At 41.2% G+C, this 24,335-nt stretch overlaps 1 protein-coding gene across 1 annotated transcript in view; it reads right to left on the bottom strand.

Annotated features, from left to right (window-relative positions):
• The window catches only part of LOC147697214 (E3 SUMO-protein ligase RanBP2-like), a 485,030-nt gene that overhangs the window by 80,948 nt on the left and 379,747 nt on the right, over positions 1-24,335 (bottom strand). Inside the window, exon 25 of the mRNA XM_086934287.1 lies at positions 11,739-11,840. Within this exon, the coding sequence (XP_086790413.1) occupies positions 11,739-11,840 (102 nt within the window). The remainder of the gene's footprint in view (positions 1-11,738; positions 11,841-24,335) is intronic.

Genomic DNA, 24,335 nt, shown 5'->3' with positions numbered 1-24,335 from the left:
ACCTGAAGCCAAACTCGTCGCCGGCGAGTCGGCGGTAGGCTCTGCACACGGTGAGAGGTCCGCGGACGTCCCAGGAAGAGGAGGGGGGGCAAAGAAGTCTGCAGAGCCGTAGCATAGGCTTCCATTTGGGCACTAGTCACCCCAACGCCTGGAAACGGCGGATAGGGTGGCGACTGGCGAGGGCTCACGTCCCGGGAAGGAATCTGTGCCCTCCGCAGAGCGAGGACAAGGCCTCGGTGACAGACTGAGGGACTTACCGGTGGGTATCAAACACCTCGTCTTAATAAATCTGTACTGTTGCCAGTACAGGCTTTATTATGACATGCACCCAGAGGGCATCTTAGAGGTGCCCCCTGAAAAAACTTCCACTATCTAGTATGCTGACTGACATTGACCAGCCTGCCACCACAGATGAGTTTCTGACCCCCTGCAGGTGAGAGCCCACACTCTATGAGGCCAGAAACAATGCCTGCTCCAGAGGAAGTTGTTCACACCTCCTCTAGTAGGATGGCTAGTGATTTAGCATATCAACTCCAGGGGCTTCAAAGCCACTACCGCCTTGGATATGCAACCCCGGCTTCCCCTAGACCTGTGAGATGCCACCCCGTCCTGAGGGATTTGAATGGAGAACTTTCGCACTCAGTGTGAGTTAAATGTTTAACAAGTTCGTAACCAGTGGTTAGGTGCTAGGTGAGTACCTCCTTCTGAGTCTTGGAGGTGGCTGTGTGAACAAAAGTAGCGTTATTCCAGTCGGGAATGACGTCCTCACATGCACACTGAAAGAATTTCCTTGGTAACTTTGTATTTTTCAAAAGAAAGTTTTATTGAAGCTTTTGTTTCAGTATTAATCTCATTTTTTTCATGATATTCATATTTGTCAAAAGTTTTTAACACATTGCCCAATGCATTTCGGGCGATCTGCCCTTCCTCAGGGGCATTAGTAAAGCTGTAGAAAAAAAACCCACGACTGTAATATATTGTTATGTGTGAACACAATGTTGCAAATAAAGAAACAATTACTTTGTTTGGAGACCTAGTATCCATATTGGTCATGCTATGCAGCTTGATATTTATCAGATCAATAAATGAATACTAAACGATAAACAATAAACAATAATGTATGTGAATACCCATACCATCACATGTATTCAATTTTGCCTACTTATTTAATCGGTGTTATTCACAGTACAATCATTTGATCGATCAAAGAACCAGACGTTATCACCAAAACATTACATGTTTATATTCACTCCGTTTTTCCGAAAAACCTGTTGCTCCTCATTTTATCAGTAAGTAATCAATTGCGTATAAAGTTCTGGTACATAGATTTAAATCGTACCTGAATTATTTCAAGCGCCTGTCATAGGTCAACATGTGGGTCAGAAATTATACGCGATGTCAGCAGGGTTCACGAACCGCGTGCTAGGAAAAAGAGGAACCCCGGTGTGATTCAATATTTTCGTAAGAACTACATATGGCAAACAATGCGTCCCAGTTAAACGTTGTGATACAGTGGAGCCCCACTCACCTAATTCGGACGGCTTGTTCCACGCTAACCCGTAGCGGGAAATGGAGATACGAGGTTTTTTCGCGGGCGCCGGGTATGAACACTCTGACCCCGGAAGTGCTCCGGAATTGAATAGAGACGGAAAAAATACAACGGAAAAAATACTAACAATCGTGTTTGGCGTACGGGGTTAGAGATAAAAGTAAACAAACACATCGTGTGTTTTTATTATAAAATAAAAGATGAAAATGGTGTACGAATAGCGGGATATGCGGGAAATCACATATCAGAAGATGATAAACGAATTGTAAAAATATTATATGTCAGAATACTAATAGTCAATCCAAGATCTAATCAACACAAAATTCATAATTAATCCTACATTATACCATCAATCAGGTTCAGTAACATGATAATGCGAAAACACAACTGTTTTTCAATTACAAAAATGTATGAATGAATTGTGCAGAAGTACAACTGTTATTCAATGGTGTCATCATTTACAAGTCATTAGATCCACTGTAAGCGAAGAATAGTCTATTTCGCATGGTTTATAGAAAGCAATTAAGGTCAATACGGTCATTGAGACCTTTTGGTTGTGCGGTATTCAGATGGGTAATCCAGAAAACTTCTCTACGTAGTAGGTGTTGGGTGTTATCTCTTCCTGGTAAAATAGGCACAGTTTCCAAGACAAGAAATCGTACTTGGCTAGGAGAATGATTGTGATTGTTGAAATGTGATGCCAGAGGAGATTTAACATTTTTGGTACGAATGTTACTCTTGTGCTCGATGATTCGAGTCTTTATTTTCCGCTCAGTTTTCCCAACATAAGCTAAGCCACACGGGCATTTGATTAGGTAAATTACATTTCGACTGTCACAGGTTGTAGTAACACGTAATTTGATGGTGACACCTTGACTTGGATGTTTAATTTGGTTTCCTTTTATTATGGCGTTACAATTTCCACAGTTGTGGCAGGGTAGAGTGCCTTTATGTTTTCCGGTGTCGGTTTGCATTTTTCGATTCAACATTTCCTTGATGTTTAAAGATCTTTGATAAGCAAATCTAGGAGAGTGTTGGAAAATGTTATTAAAATCTTCTTCCAACGACAATAGCGACCAATTTTTCAATATAATGCTCTTGATTTTCAAGCTTTCTGTTGAATATTTGGAAACAAATACCGACCTTTCTTCCTTGGATTCTTTGGGTTGACATTGTAATAGTGAGCGTCTGTTGATTTTCATCATTTTAGACTTGGCTTCCTCTAGGATTCCTGTTGGGTACCCTCGCTCCTGAAATTTCTCGATGCAAGTTTGGGTGCTTGTTTTCAATGATTCTTCTGTGGAGGAGATCCTCTTCATTCTTAATAATTGTGAGTAAGGTAGGTGTCTTTTTAGGGAGGGTTGATGAAAACTCGTGAAGTGTAACAAGTTATTTCTATCTGTGCTTTTAGTAAAAACACTGGTCTCTAATTTGTTTTGTTTTTTCTGAATTAGTACATCCAAAAATGATAGTTGGTCTGTTTGAATGTTGTGTGTGAATTTAATCCGGTCATTCACCTGGTTTAAATTTTCCATTGCTTGTTCCAGTTCCATCTGTGTTCCCTTCCACAAAATAAATATATCATCGATATATCTCTTGTAGGTTGTTAGGTTTTTCGCCCATTGTTCATGGCTGAGGATATTGTCGAGTTCAAATCGATACATGAACAGGTTCGCATAGGCAGGTGCGGCACAATTGCCCATAGAAGTACCTGAGCTTTGTATGCAATATGCATCTTTCCCTATGATATAACGTGAAGTTCAAGAGTTCCATTATAAAGACTTTCAGTCCTTCTTCCATGTCGGATATCATAAGAAATGAAGCTGTGGAGTCTAATCCCAAGTTGTGAGGAATTGAAGTATATAATGATTGTACATCAATGGTACAAAGTAACATGTTGCTGGTAAATTGTGTTTCTTGTTCCTCAATGATAGTTAGAAAGTTGGTGGTGTCCTTAATATACGTACTCATTGATTGTACTATTGGTTGTAAGTGCCTGTCGATGTATTTGCCAATGGGTTTCCAACTATCATTGAGGAACAAGAAACACAATTTACCAGCAACATGTTACTTTTACTGATGACAAATGAAAAAGCAGATACTCTCAGATTCTCAGAGGAGGACACACAACGTATTTACTCTCTGATTCAAGAAAGCGAAACATCATTACCATCAACAGGGTCCAAACAAAGTAACATTATCTAAGAAAATAGTTAATCAAAAATTACATGCAAGTACTCTCATAAAGTATCACAAAGTACAAAGAATCCCTCGAGGGTTCCGTATCTCGCTCAAGTCAACACTTTGTAAAAATAATCCAAAATTCACACAACGATGGCAAGCTATACTCAACAAATGTTCACTTGATCTGATTCTTTTAATTATTGAGGAATTGGACCAACTCATTAAAGATCTAATAAGGAAGAACTTAATGGAATGTTAAATAAGGAGGAAATGGAAGAAATGTTAAATGATATTAACAAACAACTGGAATCATATACCAAAGACATTAATGACCGTAAAATTAGGAAATTCAAAAGGGACACGCTTGATTACAAGCTAGGAGAAGTTTATAGTTGGGCGAATATATACGCCAGAAGAAGGCAGCAAAAACCGAGTTCGGGAAGACCATCTGACGAAACTTCATCATCTGATGACTCACAATATAGAAAACAGCCCCCACGACCTAAACCAACAACTACCACTACACCATCTCAGAAGAAACCAACCACATGTGGTGGGAGTGAAAATACTGGGAATGTTTTTTTAGAGAGAGGCCAGAAACCATCAGACGAACCAGGAGGGGCAAAAGGCCCAATAACAGAGGATGCCATAGCCAAAAACACCAGGAGTCAAAAACCCTAGTGATCAACCTATCAAGTAAAACACTTTCACATGCGGAAATGAACGTATTACAAAAAGGAACTTCCTTTGTGTCTACTTTCCATTCCAACTTATTAGACACACAAATCTGCATACACAAATTTATGAGGGTATTACGGTTACAACATTTCTTTTCAAACGTTATCCCAATTACTGAAGAACCACCTAAAGATACGCTCATGGGTCTCAGGAGTTAAAGCAAATACATTCCTCCGGTAAGCCATAAGGTGCTTGACGCCTTTGAAAAAATAATCCATAAAGAAAGTGAAAAAGTTTACAAACATGTCAAATCCAAGATTAATAACTCATCGAAAACCGAGCAAAACATTCTCAAGAATTTGGCTAACAATTCTGAAATTACTATCCGCCCTTGTGATCATGGATGTTGAATTTTACAAAGAGCGAATTAATGAACATGTAAATGACAGTAATACCTACTACAAAGTGGATCAAAATCCTACCAAACAATTCATGGAAATACTGGCAAATCTCATTGATAAAACTGTAGAACTGGGGGTTATTGGACAGAAAGAGAAACAATATCTCATCAAAATCAATCCATCCATACCTTACTTATATATGTTACCCAAGGTGCATAAACACCCAACGCACCCACCATGCAGGCCCATTGTTTCCACAATAAACTCTATTCATGAACCCATTGGACGTTATATTGACAAACACTTGCAACCATTAGTACAATCTATGACAACTTACATAAAGGACACCACGCACTTTCTTACCATCTTGGAAAACCACAAGTCAGAGTTCACTAATGACATGTTTTTATGCACAATTGATGTACAAGCTTTATACACGTCAATCTCCCATTATCTGGGATTGAATGCTACGGCGTCATTCTTAATGACATCAGACATGGAAGAAGGATTGAAAGTATTCATTATGGAACTACTGAACTTTATACTATACCACAGTTATTTCACGTGGCAAGACCAATATTTTATTCAAAGCTCTGCAACATCTATGGGCAATTGTGCCGCACCGGCATATGCAAATTTGTTTATGTACCGGTTTGAGCTGGATAACATCTTGAATAAGGAGTGCTGGATAGAGAACCTTGTACTTTACAGGAGATATATTGACAATATATTTATCCTTTGGAAAGGCACACAACCTGAACTGTTGCAAGCAATAGAAGGTCTAAATCAGGTGAATGATCGAATAAAATATACACACAACATACAAAACAGACAAATATCATTTTTGGATGTACAAATCACTAAAAACGATGGAAAATTGGATACCAGTGTTTTTACAAAAGCCACAGATCGCAACAATTTGTTGCACTTCCACAGCTTTCACCAACCCTCACTCAAGAGACACTTGCCGTATTCTCAACTATTAAGAATAAAACGGATTTCTTCCACTGATGAATCTTTAAATTTGAGTATGAAAACATGTATTGATAAATTCAGTGAGCGAGGGTACCCTCGAGACATTCTAGAGGAAGCAACATTAAAAATGAATAAAACAGACCGACGGGTCCTATTACAATCACAACCGAAATCAACTACCCAAGACAGAATGGTGTTTGTTTCGAAATATTCAACCGAAAGCTCTAAAATCAAGCGAATAATATTGAGAAACTGGCCTCTATTATCAATGGAGAATGATTTCAATAACATTTTTCTACATTCCCCGAGGTTTGCTTACCAAAGGTCACGAAACATAAAAGAAATTTTGAACAGAAAAACACCAGAAAGACAAGATTCGTTCAAGGGGACAATTCCCTGTCTAAATTGTGGAAATTGTAATGCCATAATCAAGGGAAAGGAAATGAAACATTCGAGTAAAAGCACCACCATCCCTTTACGTGTAACTGCAACATGCGACAGTCGGAATGTCTTATATCTCATCAAATGCCCTTGTGGTCTGGCATATGTCGGAAAAACTGAGCGAAAAATTAAGACACGCATAATTGAACACAAGAGCAGCATTCGAACTAAAAACCTCAAATCACCACTGGCAAGCCACTTTAACAACAATAATCACACTCCAAGCCAGCTTCGTTTTTTGATTTTGGAAACAGTTCCAGTAGTACCAGGACGAGACAATTCACAACACCTCTTGCGGAGAGAAGTGTTTTGGATATCTTATTTGAACACATGTCAACCGAAAGGTCTTAATGATCGTATGGATTTAAATTGCTTCATTTAAGAAAGATGATACATGTTAACACCAATGTATATATTTACTTTTTGTACTTTGAGGTTGTGCTTCCATAAAAACTCTGACAGTTCTTACACACTTTTACGACGTATTGGCTATTGTCTTTGAGGGTAGATAATTGCGTTTATACTCTTCCAGTACAATTTATCCGACTTAGATCGACCCGTGTCATCAATACTTTTATTAACCACTATACAGTTTTGATATACATGTGGCTCCTTATTTTCGCCACACTTTGCACGAATTGAGTTCCGCCATTTTGGGATGGTATACTTTTTTCCCACGAAACTGTCCGTTGTTTATGTTTATGACGCACAAGACTTTGCTTGTTGACAGGAACTTCCGGGTTAAATAAGGCAGTTCCGCGTGTTTCTTCACCCGCGTCTTCAAACGTTGTTCGGAATCTTTTCGGACACCGGTACCTTCACTTCTGAAATCCGTTAACTTTACGGTAAGATTTTCTAAGACTAGCAACACGCTAGGTGTGTGTTCCATAGCCGTTCATATACCGCAACCCAACTCTCCGCCTTACTTTGTGTTTTAGGAAAACGACTTGACCAATCTTTAAAAATATTCCACAAGCTGGTTTTTGATACCGGTACGTAAGTTTCTTAACCGGAATTTAAGACTTTGTTATGTTTTAACCATTGTAGCTCTGATCGGTGGTTACGTATGTATTGCAGGTTATTTACATGTTGTTTTTCCGACTATTCTTGAAACTTCATTAATTGATGCGGCAATCCAGGTATTAAAATTAACATACCGCTTGTTTTACACAAATAACACACAACAATGGACTTAAGGTGGACCGTGCCACATGACTGGTTTATTTACTAACATGTTCTTCCCGCCAACTCTGATGTTTAAAAATACCTTTTTTCATGGGTCCACAAAGATTGTGTTTGAATTGTACATATTGCACCAGGAAGGGATATAAGGTACTCTAAGTGAGAGACTTGATTTCAAATGATTTAAAAACAGCTTGTTTTGTACACACTTGCTTTAATGATCGTATTACAGTTGTGCTTTGTCCTCAACAGAATACTATGCCCCTGAAGAAGGGCACATTGCCCGAAATGCATTGGGCGTTCGATCTCGATTTGCAAAGATGATTATAACGTTGAAGAATGTATGATTTACTGACAAACGAAACTTTTGAATAAAACTTTATTGAAAGGAATTGAACATTAAGGAATATCATTTTTGAGTGCTCAATGAGGACGTCGTTCCCTGCAGGAATAGCGCTATCGTAATTTGTTACTTGGCTCCCACAACCCAGAAGGGAGATCTCATTCAGCACCAACACACATCTAACTTACTAGCATCTAAAATTCTACACAAATAGAGTGCGAGGATTCTGTCAATACAATGTTATGGGTATTGACATACATTGTGTATTGTTTATCGTTTAGTATTCATTTATTGATCTGATAAATATCAAGCTGCACAGCATGACCAATATGGATACTAGGTCTCCAAACAAAGTAATTGTTTCTTTATTTGCAACATTGTGTTCACACATAAGAATATATTACAGTCGTGTTTATTTTTTCTACAACTTTACTAATGCCCCTGAGGAAGGGCAGATCGCCCGAAATGCATTGGGCCATGTGTTAAAAACGTTTGACGAATATGAATATCATGAAAAAAATGAGATTAATACTGAAACAAAAGCTTCAATAAAACTTTCTTTTGAAAAATACAAAGTTACCAAGGAAATTCTTTCAGTGTGCATGTGAGGACGTCATTCCCGACTGGAATAACGCTACTTTTGTTCACCCCGTCCTGAGGCCCATTTGGCATCAGGACAGATGTGAAAACAGCTATGGAAGTAGGTGTGGTGCACCACCAGGCTTGTGACACCCCTGAGGTGCGCAACCGGATGTGCTCCATTAAAAAGAAGGATTCCACCACCTTGTTTTTGGTGGAATTACGAACTCACTCTGGGACAGGGTTATGCCCACTCCCCAGAGGAAGTGGTCACATAAAAGGTGTAGTGACCCCAGGGGTAAGTAGCCCCATTGCTACTACCCTTCACTCTCCTTAACATCTCTAAATTTAGTGTTTAGGTGGCCTCCTGGCACCAAGGAACTTAGCTTTGTCTGCCTAAAGAAGATGAAGGACAAAGAAGAGCTGAGGAAGTGAGAAATGTGGACCAGCATCTAGCTTCGAGCAAAAGCCTGCCTGGCTGCTGCTATCCTGACAATCACCGACCCTGACTCGTCCAGAAGCGGAACACCCTCCCCAAACCCTTGGAGGGCTTCCCAGCACTTCCTCAATCCCACAGCATCTTCCCTGGTGTGGAAGGAGCCACTCCCTTGCACCTGCAGGCAACAAATGCAGCTGCTCAGTACACAGGTCTGTTGACCCTAGGCCCACCGAGGGAGCAGCACCCCAGCAAAAGGTATTCATGCTCCAGGAGGTCGGATCAGTCTCCCAGCCAAGTTTGGAGACGTCAGGAACTGCAGGAGCTGCCCTGCACCAATACCCAAAGTACCAGGGCCAGTTGCAAGCACCAAGGCTTGTTTGTTGTTATTGTTATTGTTAGGTGTATTTGTAAAGCGCAACATTCATCCTGCAAGGATATCACGGCGCTGGAAAGAAATAACAGTAAAACCAAGGCAGTAGCCAGGAAGCATATTGATTATTCTGATTTGGGGAATAGTGCGGTTTTTAGTTTTTTCTTGAAGGTGGGGTAGGAATCCGTGAGTCTGAGGTTCAGTTGGAACACCTCTACCACTAATACGTACCTGCACATTGAAGGACTCTAAGGGCCCGATGTAGGTGGCCCAAATACCAATCGGTAACAGTGAAATTCTGTAAATTTCACAGTTACCGACCGTTATTTAGGCATTCGTGATGTAGGGAAGGATTCAGTATTAAAGAATCGGTAAATACAGATTCCTTAACCCTTTCCATGCTCATGACGAGCTCAGCTCGTCATGCAGCACAGTGCTCGTGTGCTTATGACGATTTGAGCTCGTCATGACCACACCCATTTTTAAGGATGCACAGCACAGCAGAGGAATATCCCAAGCAGCGATGTGGTTAATACTGATTCCTAATTAGCGTTGCATTTAAGGAATCAGTAATTCCTTAAATGCAATGTAGAAAGCACATGAAAGAGTGCTTTTGGCCTTCAGGAATCGGTAATTACCACCAACTTCATTTTGGTGGTAGTTACGGAATTCCTTAAAAAAAAAAGCACTTTTTTATGTGCCATGTGGCACACATCCATGCCCTTAGGGCATGCATGTGTGCCACATGTGCACACATGCACATTTCAGGGGTGCAACAGGGAGTCCTTTGGACACCCTGGCACCCTTGAAATACCTCCCGGTATTACCTTTTCGGTCATCACATTCATTCCTATGGGCTTCCAAGCCCGTAGGAATGAATGGGTAGGTATTAGTTATTACCGAATCTCAATTACCCATTCGGTAATAACGAATATTAAGAATTCAGAATTTTTCCCCCGAATTTTTACCTACATCTGAAATACCGATTTCTAAATACCGAATCGGTTACATTCGGTATTTCACTATTACCTACATCAGGCCCTAAAAGAGTAAAAGCGGCCAGCTCCACACCAAGAGTGGCCCTGCTGTGTTTCTTTTCCCTCCACTTTAAGAACACTGAGAACCCTGAGACCCTAAGATCCTTTAACTCACCGACTCGCCGGACAAAACTCCTTTGCACCCAAGCTCACCAGCCTGGGCTCATGTAAACCAATGGTGTCACTGTGGTCCAGAGACCCTCAAGAGCTGAGCCACACCCCAACCTCCCCCCAACCTCCCAAGTCCCCCCAACCTCCCAAGTCCCCCCTCCCGGGTTCTGCCGGACTGGTCCACCAGTTTCCCCTTGAAGCCTTTTCTAACAGGTACTTTTCCTTACGGACTTCAGCGTGTAGCGTTCAAGGCTACCACCGCTGAAAGCACCTTTGCACCCAGACACCCCAGGGCAGGTAAACTTGAACTGTTGGCGCTTTCTTGGACCTTGACACCTACTTACCTTAAGTCCAGAAGAACAGTCCTGTAAGTTGTCTGTGTGTCTATGCAGTGAATGTTTCTCCCATAGGATAACGGTACAGTGTTCGAGGCTTACGCCTCAAACCGGACAGCTGCCATTTTCTACTGTTTTTACTGCAACATTTGATAACGTCTAAAGTACTTACCCAATTCCGATGATATTGGTGTTTAGAATTGCTCTTGAGTTTTTTTAAGTGCATTTCTCCTTTATTGACTGTATGTACAACAAATGCTGATAAGCCTAAACTGCTCACATACAGTACCACAAAAAAGAGTAGTTGGGACTATTAATTTAAGCCTCGTAAGCTAATAAGGGTCATCTGGAAATCTACATAGTGTAACATTTTGGCGCACTACATAAAAAGCCAGCTTCTTACATGCAGTAATTTCTTACAACATGGAGGCTTTGAGGGGGCGAGCCCTGTTGTCGCACATTCGTTAAGGGTGTATGGGTACCTACTTTCTAGCCTCTGGAGCTCCGTACGGAGTGTGCTCACTTTTCTTTGTTGAGTAATATAACCTACTTGCCATTTGATCCTAGACACAATGTTTAATTTCTACAGACGTTGTTTTCTATTGATTTTATTAGATCCATGCTTTCATATAAAAGTCAATTTTGTTCTATATAAACACTGTAATCAAATTATTCTTATCACACTACAATATAACCCTTTGTTATCCTTCTTATGCCACAATATAAACCATCTTTATTCCAATCGGGAGTACATTTTTCTTACACTATACGTCATTTCAGCCAAGATTCTCTAGACCGTATTCCCTGAACTTCTAATCTAGGTCACATACAGCACTTAAAATCCTGCTGAGCTGAGGTTCGCGCAATATAAAAACTTATCAATAAAAAAGAATTCTCTTGTTTGTTACCATAAACCTTAAAATATTTAAAGCAACAATAAGGAAAGATTGTATAATGTATTAGCTTGACAGTGAATAAATTGGTCTAATCATATAAAATAGAATATGAACTGGCATCAAAAACAACTAAGTACATTTGTTATTAGTCCTGTGTACATATTAATTAAAATATTATTTTTTGTTTTTTTGTGCAGAAATAAACATTTTAATTGTACCTGTATTCCCAAAAGCAAAATTCCCAGAATTACTCGAAGCCAAATCTGCAAATGACTGACCAGTTGATGAACTAAATCCATACTGGTCAAAGTTTTCCAGACCTAGAAATAACAATAAAAAATATTAACGTGAAAACATATCACAAAAAGGTTGTGAATAGAAAACATAATTTCACATTCTCATATTCAACCCTAGATCAACTCATTTGAAAATAAAAAAGTTTGTCTTTTGTAGTTATATGCAGATATTTCCAGGGTTCAATATATATAAAACTAGTATAGTTATCATTTTATTCTTGGGAGATAGCAATGTATTTCCTTAACTATCTTCTCCACAAGCCTACGATAGGAGTAGGCTGCTGTAAAGTGAGCCCTGTTGATGGGTGAAGTCCCTTTGAACGCAATCCTTGGCTAAAGTTTAGATGCAGAGGTCTGCTGGAAATCTGGAGGAACAAGCATTAGCAAAGCCCATAGGGTTGACGTCTGTATGGTATGAAACATATTTGTTCTACCAATGCTATTTGGGGGCGGTCACGGACATAAACATATGGAATATGGATACAATCGAAAATCAAGCAATCTTTTTTTCTGCAGCATCCATTATTCAGATGCTTTTGTCAGAGCCATCTACCACGTGTTACAGATTGAGTTCAGATGTAATATTGTAATGCATTCCAACAGAGTAGGATGCAAACACAGAAAAAAACAGCCAATAGACAGTGAGAATAAAAGACCTTTCCAGGATAGGACTGTCAAGGTCTCAAGGCAATGGTTGGTGGTTCTGGAGTAAAAGAAGGCAATGTCGGGAAGACAATGGCGCCCCACAAATTGCGCAAGAACGTCAAACCTAAAAATAGAAGTGACACTGGGAGACACTGAAGCAAATATTAATCATTTGACTGAATTAAGTGCATTGTGCAATGGGTTATGTGCAACAAAAGTGAAAATGAAGCAGCAATGCTGTTGAAACCCATTATCAGTAAGTAACTAAGAAAACTGAAAGACATACCTGTTTGACTTGGGTAATAATGAGGAAAAATTAACCTTTTTAACATTCTTTTACTTTTGTTAGTTATGTACAGTGTATACTTTGAAAAACTATTGGGGCAAGAGTAAGAACTAAAATTGGGTTAGGGTATAGCGGTACGCAAAGAATTTGGGTTAAGATTACAGTTTGGGTGTGGGGATGTTTTATTTTCAGGGCTGGGTCATGTTCATCGTTAGGTATATGGATAAGGCTTCAAATAAATTTAGGCTGAGCACTGTAGTTAGGTTTGTAGTTTGAGTAATTGTTATGCACGTGTGGGAAAGGTTTTACATGAGAATTACAACTGTGATTAGGGATTGCAAACTGCAAAGGATTATGCTCTGTTTCTTGAGGCCTACCTCATATTCTCAAGGTGTAGTGTGCACAAAATATAATGTTAATACAAATCTTTGAAAAGATATCAAATTTGGAGAACAGACACGAGGCAATGACCTTTTATTTCCAAAGTTGAAAGCTTCCAATTACAAGAAGCAATAAATAAGCATGGTAACTTTGGAATGAACTTAAACAGGTACCCTAGTCCGTTGGCCTGATGCGGAAGAAAACTGGAAAAAGAGGTTGATGACTGGGAGGGGGAATCAGGTCAACTGCTGGATTTTTGTAATGGAAAGTGCGAGGATCTCAAAAGATGTCCCATACATAGTCCAACAGACAATGATAATATGGCAACTTTTCATCAAGACAGTACTGAAACAGGCCACATTCCACTGAGAACTCCCGGTTTGGATACAGATGCGGATTAAATAAATGATAGACAATTTCTCATTCAAAGCATGGCAAGAGGGCGGGTATACCCTATTCGGGGATTTAGACCCCTGGATGCAGCCTACTGCCAAACAATGATAGACTTAGATTTTTTGGTACGTTGGAAATATTGGCAGCAGTTTATTTAAAGTTTGATTTACAGCACCTGCCCCATATCAATATTTTATTAGGGGCCATAAATCATCCTCGATATGCATACCATAAATCATTGTGACATTTTTATGACCCAGCCGAGGCCATAAATCATTTGCGACAGATCTTCATAAATCAGTTTGAAATTTTTATGATGCCCCAAATTGGAAAGTTTATAAATCACTTCTGCCTCATTGCCTTGTCACCACCTGCCAATCATAAATCAATCCAACATTTTGTGATCAACTAGTCTTTGCGTTGGCATTTCTCTTGCGTGTATGTCTGTGGGGGACGGTACGCCTACCTTTGATGGTTCGTTGTGTCCTGCCCTCCGGCAGACCTGGGCTGAGAGTGCTGTGTTTCACATAGCTCCTCCATTGACTGTCTTACCCTGCCATACGGCATCCTAAGGTAAGTAGTCCTGCAATAGGGTGAGATTTAGCCAACAGGACCGCCAGAACGAAGATCTGGGCGCTCTGTTACGTTCTTTTTTAGGACAGGGTCAGAGAACCAATCACAACAGGGGAAGGGGACCCCAGGAAGAGGCAGAGGGAGAGGCAATACAACACCCCAATGGCAGACCTACTCACCCAGAGTGACCCGCAGCCGAGGCCGCACATTGAACTAAATGAGAGTATAGTTGTTAACCTGTCAGATCATACCTTAACATCTAGTGAGGAGAAAGTTCTCAACAAGGGATTGGGCTTTGTTCCGACTCCCAGACATGATGCATTTAAGTGTCGCATTGAGTTCCATGAAACGATGCGAAAGATTAAATTGAAGAAATTCTTTGCGAACAAAGAAAAAGACTTCGACATTCTGTCCTCCTGCGGCAGCAGTAGGTCCAGAAGTGGCAGTGTTTGAGGAGAAGGTCCTCCATGATATTGAAATTTTTGTGAAAGCCCAGGAACATTGCAAATACACAAATATGACCACCGATGATTGGGAGGCAGTCAAGGGACTAGAGCAGAACAGATCCCTGACTATAAAGTCAGTGGATAAAGGGGGTGCGGTCGTGGTCCTGAATGCCCGGGACTATGACGCAGAGGTACAACGCCTACTAAATGTACGTGTAAATTACAGACCCCTCAACAGGGATCCTGTTCAGGATCTATTGAAGACCATCCGTGAAATGGTGAGCAGAGCTACGACCAATAAATGGATTTCTGTTAAAGAAGCGGAGTTTCTTGTAAATGATACCCCAGGACTCCTGCGTTTTATATCTTACCAAAGTTACATAAACCAACCCGTCCCCCACCCGGCAGACCTATAGTTTCGGGGATACAGTCAATTCTGGAGCCCCTCTCTCAATATGCGGATTATTTTCTCCGCGAAGCGGTGGTTAACCAGCAGTCCTTTGTTAAGGACATCACTGATGTCCTGAACATCTTGGAGAATGTCCCATATAACCCAGAAGTACAGTGGCTGGTAACAATTGACGTCGAGTCCCTGTACACAAGTATTCCCCAGGACGCAACGCTGGTGGCGGCAGCGCACGCCCTGGGGATCTCGAATGGTTCTATGACGTTCCACAATCTTTTGTCATGGAATGTGTTGAATTGGCCCTTACCCGTAACTACTTTATGTACAAAGACCAACTATACCTGCAGACCTCTGGAACTTCTATGGGGGCCACTATGGCCCCCAGTCTGGCATGTATATATGTTGGCCAGTTCGAGGAGCACATTGTCTATCCTGATACCAACCCCTTCCAGAGTCAGATTTGTCTCTGGAAGAGATATATAGACGATGTGCTCTGCATATGGTCAGGCTCGGAGGAGTCTTTGCTGGAGTTCTTAACCTGGCTAAATTCACACAATCAAAGTATTAAGTTCACCTGTTCGTATAGCCGTACCAGTGCTACATATCTGGATCTTGACATAGAGGCAGGTGGAGAGGGAGGTCTAAGCACTCGGGTCCATCAAAAACTCACTGACAGGAACTCCCTCCTTTTGTACAATTCATACCATCCGAGGGCCCTTCTGGATAACCTTCCGGTGGGTCAATTTCTCAGATACCGGAGAAATTGCTCAGCCACAGATACGTTTGTGGAGCAGTCTGGTGACCTAACCAAGAAACTTGAACAGCGAAACTACCCTCGAAAGGTTGTCAAGAACGCTAGGAAGAGGGCACTTAACACCCCACGCAGTGCCCTCCTTGAACATACTAGCAAAGAACGAAAAGATTGCTTACCAGTAGTGATGACATTTGACCCCATGGCCACCAAGATCAGGCAGTCAATCAGAAAGCATTGGAATCTATTAAGCAACAAAGATTTTTCTATGCCCCCACCTAGATTTGCCTTTAAACGGTCGGGTAATCTTAAGGACAGGCTTGTCCACACCCGGGACCGGGTGCCCCCTAGAAATGAATCTACAACCGTACCTAATGGGCACTATCCGTGTGGGATGTGCTCAGTTTGCCCACTGACCAAGAAATGCAGTAGCGTTATGTTGTCCACAGGAAAGGAATGGTTTTTGAACCAATTTAGCAACTGCAACACCACCAATGTGGTTTATAGATTACTATGCAGCTGCGGCCTTCAATATATTGACCTCACCACGAGGAAAATAAAGGTTAGCATACAAGAACATCTCAGTACAATAAAGGCCGGGAAACTCACTACTAAACTGGTTCAACATTGTCACCAAGAAAAAAATTGCTTCACATGGACTGCCCTGGAGACAGTAAAGGGCAACCCGAACAACATTGAGTCTGTGTTAATCACAAAAGAAGCCAGATGGATTTTTAGAGAGGGAAGTGACAGGCAGGGCCTAAAGAAATTATTGAATGGAGCAGAGTTAAGTAGTACCTCCCCGTTTGGTCTTTCCATTCCCATAAATATTTCTCTGACTGGTGCCCTTGCCGTCCACCTAGATTAAACTGCTGTAGGGCCCATAATTGTGTACCTCACCTGCGGCCCTACATCTGAAATGGCATTGAAGATACGCCAATTTTTCTTAGGTTCTTGGGTGTATTGTATATGGTTATATAAAATACACTAAATCTTTGATAGAATGGCTACTCTTACATAATGGAATAACGCCTAACCCGTTAAGTGATGGGTGCTGTTGCCATAGGGTACTGATTCGATTGAAATCCAATGGCTTGTATAGATTGAGGGAATCACATGGCGTGGTGTCAATATGGGAGGGTTTACATTGTAGATATTGTCAACAGAGGATCCTCTCCTTAGGGCTATGTTCCGCCCTGTATTACACCACCCGGCACTCTTATATCGTTTCTGACGGTTAGGATGATGTGAGATTAGCGCACTATAAATAAACAAAAAAATTTAAATAAATTCTTGCACGGTGCGTGGTTTTTACAAAATAGTCATCTAGAAAAATAATGTCCATCGTTAAACTAAACTCGATATCTTAACAGTTCTGAATATAAGTTTAGATGGGGCTCTAGATCTGGAATAATAAGATAGTGGGCTGTCTCTTAATACAACTCCACTCTAAGATAACGCCCGCACTATTGCATGGAGGTCGCAAGCTCTATCAGTACGACGATCACGTGACCGGCCACGTCCGTGAGCAATAACATTGGTGCAACTTTAAAAGGCGCAGGACGTGTGTCCTATGGCGTTCCTGGGATGATTTAAGGTCCCGTTACCATAACTGTACGGTAAGGAGTGGGGGGGGCGTCGAGAAAGATTTATACTTGCGTAGAAGGAAATACTATTGAGTGGACGTTATATATGGCCTTAACCTTTGTGGCAAGTTACTAGCTGATAAAAGAGTCTTTGAAAATAGCTTTGAATAGAGGCTACTGCCAAACATCGAAATGCAGTGTTGTGAACGCGTGTTTGGTGTGCAAACAAACATTGGTAGATACTGGTTTTGTCATAAACTGTTCTGCATTATTTGAAACTTCTTTGCGCAACTGGGCTTCTTGTTTAGCTGGTTAGAAACTATACCTTGAAACAAAACGGTATGATTTTTAACATGAAAACCCGTGCCGGAAGTGCGTTACGTCTCTCATGGGGTTTTGAAATAAGAAACTTGGATGAAACTTATGAGGGACAGATCTGTAATGACCATCTGATGCATGTTTTTAAACATCAGTACACTGCATTACAGCGGTACTGTTTGGTTGGGTAAATTTCTCTCTAACCACATTTGAATTACTTGCAGATTGATACTACAATCTACAGTAGGGCGGATAATTGCCTGACCGGCTGGTATGAGAGGACATGGCTGGTTGAGGGTAATGTTCCCCTTAATTTTCCGTCTTATGATTTGATAAATGTGGAGAGATGTCTGGTCCAGAATTGGTTTTAATTGGTTTTAAATGTGTTTTTCAACTCGACAGTTTCCGGATTAAAAGATGTCCAACACTGGTTCGGTGACAGAGTGGTGAACCCTGATGAATCTGCCATAAAATGTATTGGGCAGTGAAACATGTTGGTTACAGGTAGTGGTATGCGACAGTAAGCTACCAGACTTTTTAACTCATCAGTACACACCTAAGTCAGTAATAAAGTGGTATAGTTGGTGTGTCTGTTGATTTTACTTTCACTCTGCATTGTTTGTCATGTCAGGGAGCTATCTCTGGAGCTCCTTGTTTAGCACCCTCTTGTTTTACACTTCTTGTTTTACACTTTTTTGTGTTTTGACACCATTTTCTCCTGGAAAAGGAATGGCAACCAATGATGAGAAAGGGGCATAGTATTGGTAACATCTGCCAAGTTCCCAGAGGGTGTCCGCCCGTGAGGTGCCTCCCTCTCCGCCACACATTTTTTGTTTTGACTATTTAAGTGTGGGTGGATGGACTGTCTTAGTAGGGCAGACATCATAGGATATGTCGAGTTGAATACACACTGGAATTTCCTACTAGTAGTTACAAACAGTGGTTTGGTATGGACAGTAGGGCATTAGAGAATACACACCCAACCATAGAATTGAGAGGGGGTGAGTCTGGAACTATTTGATAGATTATTCCAGCACATTATGTTCTCATGCCTAACAGACGAATGCTAACTAATGTCTAGGGTAGAGGGATTTTTTGTTATTGAATTGTATTGAGTGGAGGGCTATCCCTTTGGTACCCGTCTTTTCCTCTTAGCTCCCTTTGGTATTGTAAGTAGTCCTGCCACCCTGCTGTGTCGAGTATGGCCTCCTCCATCATCCTTGTGTTCCTTTCCCCACCTCTTCAGCTCAGCCCTGCCTGTGACATTTCCAGTGCTCACGCCTTTTTAGGCGTGGGTGGGTCTCATCGCTGCACGGCTGCCCTGATGAAAGGGGTGGTCCGGACCACAGCATCCCTTTTTATACCGTTCAAGCCCCCTCAGGGGTAGATTCAAATGTACACCAGGCCTCCCATTAGCTGTTGGTGTTTTTCGCCATTTCTCCACAGTTTGGCACCTTTTGCACCCCTTGCCTCTCCTCTTGACCTAAGGTGCCATTTCCTGGGACGATTGCATTTTTTGCACGCACGCTACGGCGGCTGTGCTATTTTCCCGGGTCTTGGTAGGGTTTCTGCTCTGGCTCTCTAGCCCCCTGTGGGTAAGGGCCTTATCCCTTCCACAGTGTGTCATTCTGTGTGAGAATGGGCTTTATGTATCTGTCGATCTTGCATTGCTGTGTTGTACGCTGGGCCCTTTTGTTGATTATTGTGCCGGCTCTCGGTTGCCCCACCTGATGAAATCCCGGTTCAATTCATCCATGCGTTCAAATCTTCAAGGCATTGGCGGCGGGAGAGGAAACAGCTCGACTCGAGCCATTTGATTTTTTTTTTTATTGATTTTATGACTGCGGATAGTTATACATAGTGCAGTACATAATAAATACATGAATATAAAAAAGAGAAGAGAGAACAAAACGATTCCGGTATAACATCATTTCAAGGGTAGAGCAAAAAAGAGAAGAAAAGAAAAGTTTAAGAAAGAAAATGCAGAGAGTACAAAAAATTCGGAGAGCAGAAAGGCCTATAACATTAATTTACAAAGTAAATAATTAAATCCAATTACAAATAGGAGCCCAGAGTTTTTGACCAAAGATCTTTGTTTCTGTCCCTTAAATTTATAAATCGCTTTTTCAAGTTGATAAATGCTTAGTAATTTGGACTGCCAATGATGAAAGGTTGGTGGGTCAACATCTACAGTATCGAAATACAGACATGCATATAAACAGAAGGCCTTCTTCTTCCGTTGTTTTTCTACCAATTTGAACGATTGCATTCCAAATATTACTAAATCCGCGGATAATGGAGTTGATGTCCCAAAAATGTTATTTAAAAAGCATTGTACATCATTAATAAATTGAATTAATTTGGGACAAATAAAAAACATATGGTTAGAGTCTGCGGCAAAATGGTTACACCGGCTACATTTATTTCTACTTTTAGCTTTCCATTTCGCCAGCTTAGCCGGGGTGTAGTATAATTCAAAAACGGACATAAAAGTTTGGCTTTTGAGCGATCCATTAAATAATACCCTACTAGCCAGCTCAATTCACCTAGATAAAGCAACATTCCTGATTCCAAGATTTCTTTGCCATTTCTCTGTATATACATTTAAATTATCCTGGGTTCGGTTTATCATCATCTGGTATATTAAACCAATTTTACTTCTTTTACTGCAGCTTTCTAATACATCTATTTTTGCCATCATGTTAGTGTTTAATACGTTTTTTGACTTCAAAAAACTCCGAATTTGGAGATATTTAAAAAAATCTGTTTTTGTTAGATTATATTTTTGCTATAAATAAGAATATGGAGCAAATTGCCTCGTCAGATATAGATCTCCTAATAGACACAACTAATGACAGTGCCATCTCTGAATGATAAGACATCTAAAAATTTCAGGTAAGACCAGATTATTTAAAAAAGGTGTATAGTAATTTAGGTCTAAGCAACAGTTAAATCTCTTTTTGAACTGTTTCCAGATTTGAAACACTGAAATCATAATTTTAAATTTGGTCCTCAGGATATAAATTGAACATTTCGAAAACTCAGGTGATTCACTCCACCGAGGGCAGACTGGATGGCATGACTATCTCGCCTGAAGCTTCGTATCTTGGTGTAACAATATCTGCCAAAGTGGAGGATATCGTACGGCTTAATACAGACCCCTTGTTAGATTCTGTCAATAGGACTCTGGAGAGACTGAATAATTTGCATTTATCCCTGTATGGTCGCATTAACGTACTGAAAATGACGATATTCCCCAATTTTTTTTACTTGTTTCGCACTATACCTCTATTATTCCCTTCTGGTTTTTTTTTAGCAAACTAGATAGAATTGTCTCTAGATTTCTCTGGGGCTACCGGAGAGCTAGAAGATCTCTTAAATGGTGTACCTAACCTAGGATTAGGGGAGGCTGGGGGCTGCCAAATGTTCGGTTATACTATAGGGCAGTTTCTTTAAGATATATGGGAATTTTAATTTTTCAAGACTTTGCCATGGATGAATCAGTTAGACCATCAATCTACGAAATGGTTCTGGGGATTGAAGCACGACAATGTTTGATGAGATTGATCCAACCCAGTTACTATAAAAAATAAAAAAAACTAGCCATTTGAAAAGATTCAGAGCCCCCAACACTTCCCCTCGACCCACTGCAAGTTTCCAGGAACTGGTGCTGAAGAGTCCACGTGGCAGTTAAGGGTTGCTCTTCAGATAAGAATTAAAGCACATGTTCTCTGCTTAAAGATCCAGCCCACAGGACTATCTCTTTATTTTCTTTAACATATCTTTGCTGCTCTTACACCACAAGGCCTCCACACAACCCTACAGCAGGGCCCTCTCACCATAACAGAAAGGGACATGCCTTGGGGCAATACCTTGCACGCAATGTTAAAGGCAGTGAGGTCTTTAGCACTGATTAAGTGATTAAGTGATTCATTACAGCACTGCCAGAGGCCGGGAAACAATGTCTGCCTCCTTGCCTTGGTCTATCAACACTGAAAGGAGGGCCACAAAGGCAGATGGGATGAAACCAGGTATTCCCAATGTTATGTGGGGTCCATGTGAAGACCTGTGCTTTCCTCCACATAGACAGAGTGAAATCACACCTTCCCTGGTGCACTCGGGCAGGGTCCTCGTGGCCCAAAGGAGTAACTCCGCTCACTGCTGGTGGTCACCCGCCTCTTCAATCGCCTTTCGCAGGCACTCCGCCAGATCCTCTCCCAGTTCCGCCCGTGGCCTAGATCAGGTTACAACATCACCCCAACACCAGCAGTTCTATGGTGTCATTGTCCTGTCTCTTTGGTAGAGGAACACCTCGGAAGCCTGGGAGGAAGTCCACCATCAAATTAAACCTGCTTGAAGGTAGAATGCTGAAGCTTTTAGTTTGGCAGGATCAGCACAGAGATAAAGTGCATCCGCCATCATTGCCGTCCGGCCATGTCCCCACAAAACTAAGACTAACCTGATCTTCCGATGCCCAGACCCTTGCTTTCATTTCAAGTCAAAATGCAATTAAACAGGTCTGATATTTTCAGGTAGCAATGAGCTATCAGATGCACAAAGCACGTTGCCCAGGCCAGACATAGCACAATATATTGTATTACTGAACTCTGAACCCTTTCATTAGAAACTAATTTTTGAAAGGTATTAAGAGAAGATTTGTTCTTCTTTACCATAAAGGTCTGAGGGAAATCTGTCCAATCTAAGTGAAGAAGGGCTGAACCTGTGCCAGATTTTTAAGTTACTCTGACTATGTAAACAATGCCCATTCACATGTATTGTATTGAATATAAGTTATGGGCATAGCCTGAAAATCAGCCATGGATCTAGCCATCCTAGACCTATGTTTGGGACCACCGTCTAAAAATATGCAGAAGTTGCAGGTGGCTTTAATCTTCAACGGTAAAGTGATCTTATTAAACAGTTGTCTAAGTAGGAATGTGCATCTTTTCCAGATCTGCACAAGTGGACCCCTACTGAGGCAAAGCATTTTGTAAATATTCTCCACACACACTTAAAGCTGAGCAGTTGTACTCCTTGATCTATGGCTTTCAACATTTCTCGCCGTTCTATAATTTGCTGCTGGGTTACTGTGAAGAGTTGGTTCGGTGTCCCACTGCAGTCAGAGATTACTTTGTTCCAAATGTAACAACTGGAGTCCTGTGCTTAAAGAGTGTTGCCAGGCTAGTCTACCTAAAACTGCATAAACAAGTACTCCTTTTCTCTGTCAGGGCAATAAGGCAGAGCATTCCAAGACTTTCTCATGGGGATAAGGTAGTATGATAGAAGTTGTAATTTAAAGTCAAATGTTTGTGTTGCCACATTTAAAAACGCAGTAATTTTGGGTACAGCACATTAATAGGTTACAATGCAACTGAAATACTTTGGACTAAAAAAGCATTACCCTAACCCCACCCCGAGAACAAGGTACCCACTCAAATCTGGCAGGTAAAAGGGCCCTTTTTGACGTGCAAGTATGCTGTCCAGTGGTCAGGCACTGTTAAATGGAGTCTAATTAGTCTATGGCTAGTTCTAGTAGGCCAACAGGCATTTCTGGTGTTAGCACACCAGAATGCTCACTGACTATGGCATGAAGGGGCTGTAATTAGAGATTCACAAGTTAAAAGAAATCCTGATGGCAGGAGTGCCAACAGACTTGTTGGTATCGGTGCTGGCCATCAACAACAGCATGGAAAACTGGAGACAAGATACCTTTTGTGATGTGAATGAGGGTTGCAAATGCATACAACTCAGGAACACAATTTCCTACAAGGGTAATATCAACTGTTGTGGACTCAAGGTGTCCCCCCTCTCTGTTATTATTAGAATCCCCGCATCAAGGAGTGAAGTGTTGGGAATGATCAAACCCTTTGAAAACAATGAAAAGCCTCTGGTAGCACTGATGTGGTCAGGGATGAAGAAACCCAACTCTAATGTCTGCAACAAGCAACAACTCTTTCCCTAGGCCCGGATGGCTAAATGCAGGAGCAGATGGAGGATGCTTAGACTATTTCCTCAACAGCAGCTGTGGCGATATGAAGGAGCATAATATAACAAAGGCTTCCACTTGCCTTCACATTCTCTAAGATTGGTTGGAAAATGGTCTTTCCCCATGAAAGATGCAGTACAGCACCATCTTCAACAAGAAGGCAGGGTATGTTTCTCGAAGGTCTGACACAGGTGCATTCTCACCTGGATCTTGGTCCAGGCACATTCTTAGCGCAGAAGAAAGGTAGCAATCAGAAAGACTTAACTCGTGGACAACAACCCTTGAACTACACTGGTCTTCAGATTTGCTCTTGGATGAGAGATTGTGGAACCAAGCACTAGTCACAAGACCAAATACTTAAGTCTTTACCAAATAAATCATCTGCAACCCTTTGGGGGAGGCTCCTCCAATCCCACAGGGCCCTCGCCAGTGCATGATTGAGACATGCAAGGGTTGTGTTTATATGGAGACTCTTTGGTTGGCTCAGTTACAATGTGATCGGCTCCAGCTTGTTAACCCTCTTTTCTACATGTGTTTGCTTAAAAGCCTTAACTAATCTTGACTTACTTGAAAAAAGAAACACTTTTACTCCGGTTGACTAAACAAATTCATCCAAAACCAGTAGGCTATACAGAAATCTAGTGCCTATATGACAGCCTCAGTGGAGGGCATACCAGTTACCTTACTGAAGAACTCCACAGTAATCAATATGCAAATTAAGAAATATTTATATTAACAAGCACTGTAC

This window comes from Lissotriton vulgaris, chromosome 8, assembly GCF_964263255.1.
Source record: "Lissotriton vulgaris chromosome 8, aLisVul1.2, whole genome shotgun sequence".
NCBI classification, from domain to species: Eukaryota; Metazoa; Chordata; class Amphibia; order Caudata; family Salamandridae; genus Lissotriton; species Lissotriton vulgaris.
This window is presented reverse-complemented; position numbering and strand designations above follow the sequence as displayed.